At 42.6% G+C, this 14,324-nt stretch overlaps 1 protein-coding gene across 1 annotated transcript in view; it reads left to right on the forward strand.

The window, feature by feature from the left end:
- The window catches only part of CRHR2 (corticotropin releasing hormone receptor 2), a 164,187-nt gene that overhangs the window by 98,051 nt on the left and 51,812 nt on the right, over positions 1 to 14,324 (forward strand). Inside the window, exon 7 of the mRNA XM_009333315.1 lies at positions 13,856 to 13,973. Coding sequence (XP_009331590.1) covers positions 13,856 to 13,973 — 118 coding nt within the window. The remainder of the gene's footprint in view (positions 1 to 13,855; positions 13,974 to 14,324) is intronic.

A 14,324-nucleotide genomic window follows, 5' to 3' on the forward strand; every position in this document is an offset into this window, starting at 1 on the left:
ACAACATGATGATTGACAGTGACCTACGTGAAAGAATTACTGCTTTCCTAGAGTGGAGCATCCCTACAAAGTCTTATGCTAAGTCTTCCTCTTGAGAGTTCCTAACAAGAGTGTCTTTCTTATTAACAACAGGAATCTTCTTTTACCCCAGCATCTATAAACAGGATAATCTATGCTAATGGGAAGAAAAAAAAGCTTAAAACATTCAGTGGGAACATTTATGGTGCATCAGTTTAAACTTCCATTTCAACCTTTTTACTGTGTGTATAATGCTAATTCCCATAGTGCTTGGAGACCTGAATAAATTTACACTGAATAAAGAATGCAAATCATTCATTGTAACTATATTCCCTGCTCTGATGCTGAATCTTTTCTAGATGCCTGAATAAATAACACAAAAACAATTAGATAATATGGTATAAATGTATCCAGCTTCTAACACAGAAGTGGCCTAGCTGATCTCTTTTAAATTGTTCTTCTGGTATTTAAACTTTGACTTTAAGATTAAATCTTGCAGTCAGCTTCAGCATTAAAAATGACTGCAGCAATTAAATACTTCCCTGAACATGCTGTGAATTAAGATAGTCCATCTTTTCAAATTCCCACTGTATCATGCAAAAAAAATCTAGTGTCCAGCCAGCGTTAACCAGCATGAGCTACCTCAGTGTCTGTAGGCACTGTTTTCAAAAGTTCTAAAGATGCTCCAGTGAAGGCAGTCCAGGTTCATGTTGCATTACAGATTTTACCTACACAAATTCTAGGTTATGCACATCTTCATCACACTTACCTCTTCAAAGTGTCCCAAGAGCAAATCAATTTTGATAATTGAGTCCTATTATTTGGGGCTTTTTTTCCTGTTTTAGTTTGGATGGAAGAAGGCGTCTACTAATTGGTGAAAGGAGAGAATTTAGATAATTCCTGGCTAAAAAAAAAACAATAGAAGACCGTGAAGGCTGGATCTGATAGTCCCACATCTTGGCCCAAAGTAGAAATCTATCAGTTCCTTATTCCTGCCCCACTCCACCCATCTACATCACTCCATGAGTGCCTGCTGAGAGTGAAGATAGAGGAGACCTCCAGGAAGGCTCGAGTTCTACAACTGCTCCATATTTTTATGCTTCTCACCCATCACCTGCTTGATTTTCCTTTGCTCTGTCAGTGCAGATGGAGTCCCAAAGGCAGTCCTGTTTGAAGGAAGAGACTGCAGCACACTTGCTGTATTGGAACATAACTCCTAGGAAGGCTGTGGGATCTCTCACACTGGAGGTTTTAAGAGCAGGTTAAATATCTGGTTGGCATGGCGAAGAGTATTGCTTAGATGCTCAACTAGTGGGATGGGTGTTCTCCTTTTGGAGATGAGCTTCACCATTCCTGTTGCTGCCCCAGCCCAGGTAGCTGCTGCATTGATGGGAAGCTTAGTCCTCAGTTGTGCTGAAGTGGGAAGGGGAGAGAACCGGATCTAGTCTCTATTCTTCCAAATCTATCCTATGTCACCTTGTCCCCAGTTCTTGTCTTTCTCAGTTCCTTATGCAACCCTCTGTCCTCCATTCACAACCCACCCTCCACGCCAGTATGAATGTTCTACTGTCCTAAACTCTAAGGAACCATACACCAAAAGATATTTTAAGGGTCAGAAAGCTCAGATATGGCAGTAACTAATGAAACTATCTGCCATCTGTGCTTGTGTTGCCAGAAGACACCAACACAACTGAGGAGGAAGGAGAACTCAGCCAGGAGCTCCCTTTTACCACAAAGACCTATTCCAGCCTTGTTTTCTCCAGTTCTGTCACATATGAACCAATCCTTCTTTCTTGGCTGTGCAATGAAAAATAAACCAATAAACATTTCATTTAGCACCTGAATAATAAAAAGTAAAGCCCAACTTATGGGAGAGGACTTGATTTTTGTTGGCATGCTGACCGAATGGCAATGAGTCATTGAAATAGCTCCTAAAGATCTAAGTCGAGGATGGTTTCCCAAGGTCTAAATGTAGGTGGTCTTGAAAGTGTGAGAGCCATGCTGTCGTTACAACGCAAAACAAAATAAGCACACAAACAAAAAGAAATATGCTGAGAAGGAAAAATGAGGAATTTGTGCATAAACCAAATGTGCTGTAGAGCTGCATTGATCTCCAGCGCAGGATCTGGAGAGATTTGCTCAGGGCACTTCACAGGCCATTGTTAAATGTATCAGCGCTGCTGTGAATCTCATAGTCTGTGTGTTCTCATTAATAGTAAAGGTTTGATCCATCCCTCAGGTGCACACAGGCAATTCCCGCTGACCCGGCTCTCATCGTCCCGATAATCGCATTCTCACACTAGTAAAGCAGAAATTTTCCATAGGAGAAATCCTGCTATCAGTATTACCAAACAAGCTGAAGGGGGGGGGAGGGGGAGGGGGGGGAAGCAAAAGGATTGAAACACTTTTTCTTTTGTTCTTTTGAATCATATTTTTCCTTTACTGTTGCTGATAATGCAGAAACCCAGATTGCTTTGTCCTGGCTTTTTCCTTGTTAGTGTGCTGTTATACCAGCCTCTGAGGTGGAATAAGAGCCCTTTGTAAAACTCCTGACTTGTTATTAAACAATGTGCTGGCAATGGACAGCAGTGACCTGACTGGATTCAATCCAAAGTTGTTTTATTTGTGCAGTAGTACGGGAAGACGTGTATTTGTTCTGGGAAACATCTAAGTCCCTGCTGAGTTTTGAATCAAATAAAGAAGCATGGTGCTGAAAGGAAGATAGGCTGAATATAAAAAATGACATGTTCTTCTGCACAGGTTGCTGGATTAAGGCAGCTCTAAAAAAAGCCAAACCCACAAACATTGGCATAACATCTTTTTTCACTAGTATGGTGGTAACAAAAGCAAATGGACCTTTGCTTTCCTGTTGCCCCTAAATTTACCACTTTCTATTTCCCCTTTAAAACATCTGATTTTTTTTTTCTCATAGGCCTGAGGCAGTGTCCCCTTTCTTTCTCACCGCCTTTACTCACCCCCCTCTCATCACATATCTGTATGACTTGTTCTTTAGACTCTTTGTATAGAGCCTACCTAGTGCAAAAACCAGAAGAGAGCAAAGCCCTCCTAAAGTCCTGGAATAATGCCAATAATTAAAAGTGTGCCCAGAGAGATATGTTCTTAAAATGTAGAAGGTTTCATAAGGTGCTTCTGAAATAGTGGTATTGTAGCCTAGAAATATGAAGGCTGGCAAGGAGTATTATTGCTGCCTATAAATACATCACTGTTGGATAAACATTAGAAACTGAAGAGATACAATCAAGGACAATGTCAGTGCAAGAAGAAATGGGTATAGGCGCTCTACAGATAGATTTGTGAGTGGGTATTAGAGGATGATTTCCAACCCACAGAGCAGAGGGGTCCAGGAGAAATGTAATGGAGGAAAAAATTAATTTGGACTTAAACTAGAGTTTCAGGAATTTATGAAGGACTTTTACTCAATCACTTTCTCGACCTGGGGTTTGGAGGATCAGGAGGCCACTTCCTATGCTGTGCTTGAAATATGTTCCTAGTGGTACGTTTCTGTCATTGCCAAGATTTTAGCTGTGAGGCAGTGTTTTTGGAGATGGACACTAACTTGTTTAAATTCTGGTAATAGAACTGCTCTGTGCAAGATTAGATCTATGTTGACTGACTAGCTAAAACTTGTCTGTGCTCTGTTTTCCTTTTGATGATGATGGAAAGGTTTTGGGAACAGTGGAGCAAGCCTTGCAACTTTTCCAGGGTTTCAGAGGAAGGAAGAAAGTAAAGTGTGGTCTTTACAGTTTAGATATGAATCATGCTCAGGAGTGCAATTTACTTCAAAAAAGAACATGTCCTGAGTCATCTCTGGGAAGGAGAATCAGATGTTTTCAAGCCTAGATGTTTAGTTACCCACTACAAATGCACCTGCAGGTGTTCAAGCACTAATGGTTCAATTTCGGTTTTCATCCAAGGAATTGCACATCTACATCCCTCACTAACTCCACTGTAGTTGTTCAGCACCCAGCCACCTTCTCTTCTGTCTAATCTAGAAGATGAATACTGCTGCTTCACATTACTCTGTCAGGTAAAACACGAGAGAGGTGGAAAATCACTGATTTGTGTCACCCCTAAATGGGGCATGTACACTCCTGCTAGCGTGTGGAACTGCCTCTGCGTGCGGTGGAAGCAGCAGCTTCCTGGGGGAGATGCCCAGGTTGAACCACTGGAAACATTTCCGCACGCACAGTGAGCACCATGAGGCTAACGAATTTAGGCCAAGCACAGGAATTAATATTTGGAGGGAGCTAGGAATGATCCTATATGGTCTTTCCTGAATTGCTGGCCAAATACTCAAAAATAATGAAATAATTCACACCATGTTTTGGTGGAAATGAGGTCAAGGAGAGTGTGAACAGCAGCATCAGTGCCTCAGACTTTCCTCCTTGGTTTACCCACACAGTATCTGCAAAGGTAGATAATTTAATAAACACTGCTAATTGTATAATTGTATTAAAAGAAAAAAAACATAGCCTCCGAATACCCTAGCTGGTCATTTAAATTAATTTTCTTTCAGATTTTTTTTTTTTTTTTTAATAATCCCACAAGGGGATTATGAATGAGGACATGCTGTGCACTCCTACATTTCCCAAACAGTAGCTGTAAGCCAGGTCAGTGACTATCAGCTCTCAGTGTCTGTCTTCTGAAGTCCTAACTCTAATTGTGCAATCCAGCTGCAACACTCACTCTTCATAGAAAACATTCACCCTTCCACAGTCTGGACTGATAACTACAACCTGTGTCAACAGGGCAATGTTAGATAAACCCCAGAGGGCTATAGCCACATACTGTGCCCCTGCTACTCTAGAGCTAGTTTGTTATGGGGTACTAAAACCTGAGCTGCAAAGTAGCTTCTGCTAAAAAGATACTTTACAGCCCCGTTTCCTGTTTGGTTCAAAAATGACTGACACCTGACCTCCATTTAGCAAAGCAATTAGAGCAGATTCCTAAATCTTTTTTCAACCAGCTAAACCACAAGCACATGCTGTACTAAATGAAGTCTTCTGTATCTGACTTTGTCATTCCTGTGAAAATAGCAGAGGAATTTTCTCCAGTGGAAGAGATGATTGCACAGTCAAGAAGGGAACCATATTCTTAGACTGGAGTATCCGGTGACTGGGTTTCAATTAGCCTGTATTTAACCACGTAGTTCTCAGGGGCAACGTTTCTCTTTGTACACTGACTAGGAACAAAGCACAGGCTGATGTAGTGTCCTGTAGTTATCCATACTGTTCATTGTCAGCGTGTTCACGGGTAGTTTGCGGAGGGCCATTTTGGACCCCTTTTTCAGCATGCTATGCAGCCAGACAGTGCTGGGCACAAATACTGACAGTGGACACAGTCTGGTCCTGCCCTGGGGCTGTCCTGCCTGAGGTCCTGTTCTGTGTTGTGTTGGCTGCATCCTTCCAACCCTAGGAACATCATTGCTTTAAGCCTTTGTGTCTAAAGCAGGCAGAATGCCCTGTGTCCTGTGATTAAAAATTGGCTTGAAGGCCTTTTTGAAGGCCAAGAAGCTTTGGAAGAGGCTTAGTGGAGCACAGATGGTTCCACAATGGGTTTGTTTTTAGGGTCTATGCACATCCTAAACACTAATGGAAGCTGCTGCTTCTCCTCTTCACCTGAGCATTTCACCCCTGTCCTCATAATAAAGCTGTTATTCTCTTCCAGGGTTTCGTTCTTCCCTTGCAACTGCCCCTTGCATTTCCTGTGGGAATATTTCCCCAGGCAACTGCCACCGAGAAGCTCATTTTCCCTGCCAACCTCTCCAGCTGTTTTTCCCATCTGTAAGCATTAGTACCAGAATATATGTGGTGATTGAACACGAGCACGCAGGGGAAACCATGAGGACCGCAGGGGAGGCCTCCATGTGGATGAAAGCAAATAGGCCGTGACAGGCACAGAGCCTGGGAAATAATTTGCTGTTAGGTATTCTTCCCACTGCATTTATGGCTTGTCCATGAGCTTTGCCTGCCCTAGAAAAGACTAAAGGGGAAAAATTCTTTTTTTTAAAGTACTGTCCATGATTCTTCCTACTTGTTCAACAGTCGTGGAATAGGAAGGACTCCAGCAAAGTGCTTTCAGATTTCTCCTGCCAACTGTTTTCAGACAGACTTGGGGACAGCTGTCTTAACTGAACATCATTGTTAATGGAATACTACATGAATTAATAGAAGGTTTCCAAGCTTCTTTAATAAAGTTATCATTTGCAATTATTTCCATGCAGATGATGCAACTAATTCAGCTAGCTTTCGACCATGCTGGCACATTATTATGATTGCTAATGTTAATTGCTTGTGTCATGCTTTGAATCAGAAAATAGTAGCTCTGCACATCCCAGAGGAAAAATACCGCTATATGGATAGAGTGAGAAAAAAAACCATGAATCAACAGAAAGGCTACTTCGAGTCTTACCAGTGCTATTCTAGAAACCCTTTATATAGATCTCCATTTCTGAATCAGTGACGCCACCTGTACAGAAAAAGTTGATCAGATTTTCTGCTTTTTCAGATCTCAGCATTTCCCAAGTCAAAAGAATGGATTTTCTAATTCTCTGCTTTCTGTATCCAACCATATAATTAAGGTCATTTGACATAAATAATTAGCAGAGTGTGCTTTCTCTACCAAATGCAACTAATTCAGCTAGCTTTCGACCATGCTGGCACATTATTATGATTGCTAATGTTAATTGCTTGTGTCATGCTTTGAATCAGAAAATAGTAGCTCTGCACATCCCAGAGGAAAAATACCGCTGTATGGATAGAGAAAAAAAACCATGAATCAACAGAAAGGCTACTTCGAGTCTTACCAGTGCTATTTTAGAAACCCTTTATATAGATCTCCATTCCTGAATCAGTGACGCCACCTGTACAGAAAGAGTTGATCAGATTTTCTGCTTTTTCAGATCTCAGCATTTCCCAAGTCAAAAGAATGGATTTTCTAATTCTCTGCTTTCTGTATCCAACCATATAATTAAGGTCATTTGACATAAATAATTAGCAGAGTGTGCTTTCTCTACCAACAATCAGAAACTCTTTCTGCCCACCTCTGACACAGGCTGCAGTCAACTGCTGGAGAATTTTGCTTCTTTTTCATTTGCTGCTGTTGTTCCTAATGTGGAAGCCCGGTTATGGCACCCCGCACACCAAGCAGTTCAGGGTGCCGGTGGTATGCTATCGAGTCAGGGAATGGCATTTGGGCTTGAAAAATCGTCTGTTCTCAAATCAAATAAAGAGGTCATTATGTGTAATTTCCCACCATACACCTGGCTTTTGATTTACTAATTAGGAAGACCAAAGCGAAGTATGTTTGCTTTCACCTTAATTGCTTCTTTGTGTCTAACCTGCTGCAGAGCTGAAGCTAATGCTTTTGTGGGGCTCTCTGTGTGTGCAGTGAGTGGGAGGCATGTGCTCCCAGATCGTCTTATCTGGTTTTGGCCAGCACAGCCAGAGACACACTCTGGGACTCTCGACTCACTGGAACACACACATTTTCCTCTACCATTGTCCCCAAATTCCTGTAAATGTAAAACAAGGTACTTCATAACTCGGTCTCCTGCGAAAATATGCTGTCGCTTGCTACACTCTTACATCCATTAGCCTTGAGGCAAGTGGCTGTACTCTGAACAATGACTCCTGGCAAAAAGTCCTGCCTGCCTGACATGAGGACACCTCTGCCCAAACCAACAGGAGGAGTGGCACAGCAGCAGGGCTCTTGTGCGGCAGGCCCTCAGCAGAAACTCTTGCCTTGTCAGAAGCAGTCATCTGGAGATCACTCAGTAGGGGGCAAATCACTGGTTCTTAAGAATTCATGAAGAGCCAATAAACCCTTTCACTTACAGAACCAAGATGCTTCCAGTGCCAGTATCTTTTCTCCCTCCAAGTCAGAAACTGTAAGTCCTTCTTTTCTCTCCTTTTCAAGGAAATCCTTTTCCTCCTGCCCGCTCCTTCACTCAGTGTAACGTACACCATTTGCATGTGCCTGTCTGACACCACTTGCTGTATTTCAGGGGGATATTTCAGGCCCAAAATCTGCTGTCAGGCACAGCCAGAAGTGAAATTGCTGCATGAACTGTGCTACTTCAGGAGCACATGTTGGAGATACACTACCAACCAGCCCTCCCAGCTTGCTCCCGCAGCCCACGGGACTAGCAGTTTCCTGCTGTCCAGTTCCAGGCTCTTTCTATCCCTCCTCCCTGCAACCCCCAAAGGTCAAGAGGGAATGTAGTGGTGAGGAAGTGCCTCCTCATCCAGCCCTTGGGAGAGGACAGACAAGCAGAGAAGAGGAACCAACATGGACAAACGTATTTTGCCATGAATAACCACTTATGAACTCTTCATTCTATCATGTTAGTAGAATAAGCCATGGCCCAACCCCAGTGAACATAAACCACAAAAGGAGTTCACTGACTCCTGTGAGGAGTTGGGGCCACCAACAAGGTGATTTAATGTGATTAAATGTGGTCTCTGAATCAGGAATATCTTAAAACGTCTGACTGCCAGAAGCAAGGAGGTAAGAGCAAGGAACAACTAACAGTCTACCTCCCCTGTTTCCTATACTGTTTCCCAAACTGTCTTTTACGGACCACCACTGGGGACTGAGTCACAGCCTACATGGCTTATTGGTCTGACTGAATATGGAAGTTCTTACGCCTTTATTTTGTGGCCTCTTTAAGTCTGTTCTGACTGGATCGCTACAACCTCTTTTCTTATTCCTTCCGTCCTTGGACCAATACACCAGGGAAGAGTTAGTAGAAGAGTCCAGCCAAGGCCTTGACCAACACTTTTTTTCTGAAAAGGATCAGGGCAGGAAGCAAATACAGGAAAAGGCTCTTTAATGGAAGCCCGTAGCCTCAGTCCATGGTGTCTTGTGATGTGCCAGCCTTCAGGCTCTCTGGGATGATGACTTGTGCTGCTGTTCTTGGAAGCTGGGCTACACTTGCACCATTCAATCCACATCAAGGGTTGTAAAACAAGTGGAAATGGCATAAACAATGTTACCTGACATGAAGATGAATATGAAACCTTCTATTATCTGATCTTTTAGGCTAGGGGACTTTAAATGGCTCTGTAACTCACAATTTCTTCCTAGTGATGCTGTAATTGTGTCCGAAGCAGCAGTTCAGCACCCAGTTCCCTCATCTACTATTTCTCCCCTCTCTCACGTGACACTTTGTCCTCTTGAGAAGGTAGCTCTCTGCTGCCTGGGCTCTCATTTTCCTGTTGTTGTCATTGCCACACTCTCCAAATTGTGATATCTCCCTACTGAGGTAAGAATAACCCCAAATCTTAGCTTCTGAGTTGTGAGGGAATGCTTTCATGCCAATCACTGTGACTCTAGCAAAGCTCAATTCACTAACTTATAATACAGGTCAATGTGTTTCAAATTCCACCTCCTGCCATTTACAATGTGGTGTGAATTCCTTTTCAGTGCTGTCTGTGAGGGCAATTACTGCTGCTTCTGGAGCACAGGCTTGTTTACTTTTTCACTCCACAGAGTGAAGGCAGTAACTAATCAAGGAGAAAGGAACTGTGGAGCTCATTGTCATAGAAGACTGTTATGACTGTTTAACAAGTTTTCAAAAAAGGACAGGTCATTTTCATGAATAACAGGAGTATTGAAATTTATATTAAGGCTTATAAATTTAAGCTAGCTTCCATCTACCAAGAGCCAGGAAAAGACCTGAGGAGGACAAATTATGAGTATTATGAGTTTCTTCCTCAGGCTTTGAGATGAGTGAGTATGACAAGGTCGGCTCTGTCCTTTCACCAACCATTAGCTGTGCTGCAGGTCTCCTATTACTCACTAGCTTTGTTGCCCAATTTGGGACATGTCCTTCATTCGCTGTCCACCTCAGACTCCAATCTGGCTTTGTGCACAGGGTTAGCTCCTGAGCCCAGCAGAACAGTCTCATGTGAATAGTGACTGATGGGGACCCTTGTCTCCATCACTATCCCTCTAGATGCTTCACCCATACTAAATTATGATAGTAACATTCACCAGCAGTGCCTGTAAATGAGAGAAGCTTTCTCAGGTGGCTGGCAAAAGATCTTTCCCTTGTTACATCAATTGTAACTTAGCTGCAGTGCTCCACTGCTGTGCCCTGCAGCCTCCACATACTATATTAACCCTGCTGTTTCTCCCTCCCCAGTATGAACCTGACACAGTTATTTCTCAAGCTTTTCCTGCCCTTGGCTATGAATTGCATTACTGCCACTGAGATCTCTCCTAGAGTACTAGTTAGGAGACAGAAACAAATGGAAACCATGTGCTCTGGGCTCTCTACAAACAAAAACAAACTTAGAGTCTCCAGTTGGGACTCCTACTAAAAGAAAAGGAAAAGGAAAAATAAAAAAAGGGAAAAGGTTAAAACCCTTCTGTGCCTGGGGTCACGTCACTGCCTAAGCCATCGAGAAACTCTGTGGCACTTTCAGACGTGTTTCTCAGCCTGACTATACTGGTGTTTCCATTAAAACCCTAACTGCTATTAACACCAGCAGATTAGTGGCCCAGACAAAGCAAATCCTGCCCCTCACCTGTTTGTGCTGCTTTCCCAAGTCAGTAGTGTGGCGGGGAATGTGACTGCAGCTGGAAAAGCAAAATGCTTGCTCTACAGCCTCTTCTTCATTGCTCTGTTAGCCCCAAAGACATGAAGCTTTTTAGCAGGTGAAAGCATCTACTTTTTTAGCAGGTGAAAGCATCCGTGCCACACACAGTGTCTCAGAAAGGAAATGAGGCCATGGTACAAGGTTGCTGATACACAAAGTATGGCTTTTGCTAAAGGTAGTGGGACATAGGAGCCAACTGTCCCTGTTTCATGTCCAAAGCATTATTTGACAAGGCTTCAGGCCTCATTTTGGTAAATTCCAGCTGCTGGTCACATATATACTTCACTTAATTTTACACCAGGAACACATCTTCCCTCAGCACATGTGGCTTTTTGTAAGCAAGGAGAGTTTTGATCATAATTATCTGTAGAGCCTGGGAGTTCCCAACACAGACCAGACCCTCTTGCTCTGGATCCTGAACACACATCACTAAAAGTTTGTCTCTGTCCCAAGCATTTTACAATCCAAACAAAAGTCAATGGCTAGATGCAGACAGATGGGCAAAGAAGACAAACAAGTATGACCAAGAAGTAGTAAGGAGAGCAAAGATCATGCAGCCGATAGATGCTGAGATTGTCTTTATATTCCAAGCCACAGAAGAGAATGAGATTTTGATGACTAGGATCCTACTGGGGGGAAAAGCTCTTTTTAGGAACTGAACCAAAAAGTCTACAACTATTTGTTTGAACCTTTTTGCCTTTGCAGCCAGTCCAACGTCCTGCTGTAAGTCTTGCGGGATTAAGGTTTCTTCCAGCCAGATTTAGTGATGTTCCAGCATATGGGATGATTAAACAACATCTAAATGGAGGCATGCGACAAGGATTATTTTTTTTTTTTCCACTCCTTTATCTTCTCTTTGTCAAGAAATACATTCAGGTGGCAAGTGTGCTGGATCTGTTTTGTTGTTAGAGCTCTCAAAAGCAATTAATTTCATGTCAGTACCTCTACAGCTTGACCTGAATTTCCTCAGTTTCTAGTCCCCTGCCTCCCTCTCCCCCTAGAAGCAGTGTTTCAAACTCCATCCTTAATCTGCTAATACTTGACCTGAAGGGAGTGAATAAAACATTTAGATGAACAGCAGCCGCAGGACATTTATGTGCGGAATGATCAACAGAGAACAGACCTTAATAGCATGTTTCAAAGTCTGTGCAGAGCCAGATGGGTTCCTGGGGTTCAGCATGAAAGGCAGTAGGTGTTGGTTGCCTAGTTTCTTTGAAAGTCTAACCGTGAACCTTTGCCTTTTGTTAGAAGTGAAATTTTCAAAGTGAGACATGTCTCTGACATGTCCCCTGCTAGCACGGGTTACACTGAGAGCAACGTTTTTGGGTTTTGTAGCCTCAATAAAGGTGAATGGATCTGAGCAGCTGAGATTTGTTTTCCAAACTGACTCCAGCCATGAGTCACTGAGGCTCTCAAAACCAAATACCAATTTCATACCTGGAGCCTGAGTTGTTAAACTCAGAAGCTATGTTGACATTGACTTAGTAGGGTTATACCTCTGAGCATCTTTCTGTAAGTTGCAGTATCTCATGTGGGAGGTCTTCTATTTGGTTTTTTGCTGGATTGCTGTAAAATCTTTGAGAGACTTGTGAGACTGAAGGACATAACAGAATTGCTTCTGGCCCTGAAACTGACTAATCAAGTCCTAGGAAAAGTGCAATAAGTGTTCTATGATAGCAAAATAGTGTTTGTTGTTAAGAAGGCTGGCTTATTTGTTATGCAAAAGACCTGAGGCAACAGCAAAGTTGGTTTCTGGATTGTGCCTTCTCTTTTTGCTGTCAGTGGGATGAGCTACAGTCAGCTACAGTTGAGCAGGTTTGAGAACACCACTTTCTGTGTTTGTCCGATGTTATTTGACAGCTTCCTTTGCAAGCAGGGAGACTGATACGGCAAATGCAGTGTCCTAACCTGATGATCCCGGGAAATGTGCTGGTTACTAAAATCACTTCCACTGGAACCCCTGGAACAAGTGATTTTAGTAACCAAAGTGTTTTGTGTTTAGCTGAGAAAAGATCATTTACTTGCAAAACTGCAGCTTGGCACTCACCTTCCTTTACCGTTTCACAAAGAATGAGAAGACAAATGATCTTGTCTCAGCTGACCGAATGAGTAGCTTTCTGTCTAGCTTCAGTGGTACTTCGGTTGCCAGCATCAGCATCATGCGCTGGCTGCCTCCTGGAGCCATTTTCAGCAGCAAGCACTATTTAAGATGTCCCCTCTTGTTTTATGGCACTGTGTCCCAACTCATTGTAGCTCATATTTTACATTCTGCTCATATTTTTACAGTGCATCTGAAAGGGGGCTGGGAAAGGACTGAAAACAGAGAGAGAGATTTTCTGGTGGAGGAGAATATGCAGCTCTATCTTAAGAAAGCTTGGTACAGCCAACTGAGCTCAGGACTGGAAACCGGGCAGTCCATGCTCTCCTATTGCATTAATGGGTCTGAAAACTTTGAACTTCACACAGGCAAGCCTGTTCAAGAGACTGACCAAATGGAAACTATTCCAGTTTTGCCACTCCAGAGCAGATATTTGTCGCCAAATCTCCTTCTGTGAACAACGCAACAGACTCCAGTGCAGCCTTGTTGTTTAGGGGCTTATCAGTTCTAGTTGACATTATAATAGAGCTGATGGGATGGGGTGGAGGGGAGCAAAAATTATAACCAAGGATGAAATGACCGTTTGAATATTTGGGTCTTTCCAGTAGATCCTGTTTCATTTGCTTGAATTGATTATTGTCAAAGGGAGCTCCTCATGTTATCAAGACAAGTTGTTGTACAAGGCTTTGCAAAAGTTATGCTGTGTGGTTTCTGGAAGAAAGGTACATAGCAAGGAAAAGAAGCACAGATTTTGCCATCCTCCTGTTGCTGTTTTATATTTATGTTATTTATTTGTGTTGTGACTACACTGCAAAATCTGAGTTTTGTCTTTGGCGCTGGCTGTGCAATTTACCCTGAGAGCCAGAGAATGGGACCAGACCCAGGTACGCTGCTTGGTAAAGATAAAAGCTACGGACAGCCTCATAGACTGTTATTGCTGACCCATTGGACAGCTGAACCTCCTGTTTCATAGTGTAAGAGAGGTAATGGAGGGGGATAAAGTATGAGGAATTTTGCAAGTGAACAGAATTAGCTTGTTTATTTTGTATAGTAATTAATGTGTATGTGTATATATTGACCCTATATGATGATTTAAATTTATTTCCCTGTTTAGGAGTATCAGATGCCTGCGGAATATTATCCACTGGAACTTGATCACCACATTCATCCTGAGGAATGTGATGTGGTTTCTGCTTCAAATGATAGATCACAACATACATGAAAGCAATGAAGTAAGTGGTTGGAGGTAGCATGTCTCTGCCATGTAGTTTGGGGGCGGGCAGGGATGCGGAGTTTGTTCAACTGATAGAAATAGTACAAAGGGCACCTATCCACATGCTCAGAGTGACTTTCATGTAATTTCAGAAAAGATGAAGAAAATGAGCTTAGGTTTGCTAAATTTTCATTTATTTCCTCATTACTGAATATCAAAGGGGTTTTTTAAAGTAAAAATCCTGCCCAAATGCTTCTCTCTTATCTTCATTGACCATAGATACTTTCCAAATGTATATACTGTGAGACACAGTATTGTGCGAGACACTGAATTTGGTGGTTCTTGAACATTTTTGTCAGAGCGTCTTGCG

The sequence above is a fragment of the Pygoscelis adeliae genome, unplaced genomic scaffold (assembly GCF_000699105.1).
Source record: "Pygoscelis adeliae isolate BGI_AS28 unplaced genomic scaffold, ASM69910v1 Scaffold88, whole genome shotgun sequence".
Taxonomy (NCBI): Eukaryota; Metazoa; Chordata; class Aves; order Sphenisciformes; family Spheniscidae; genus Pygoscelis; species Pygoscelis adeliae.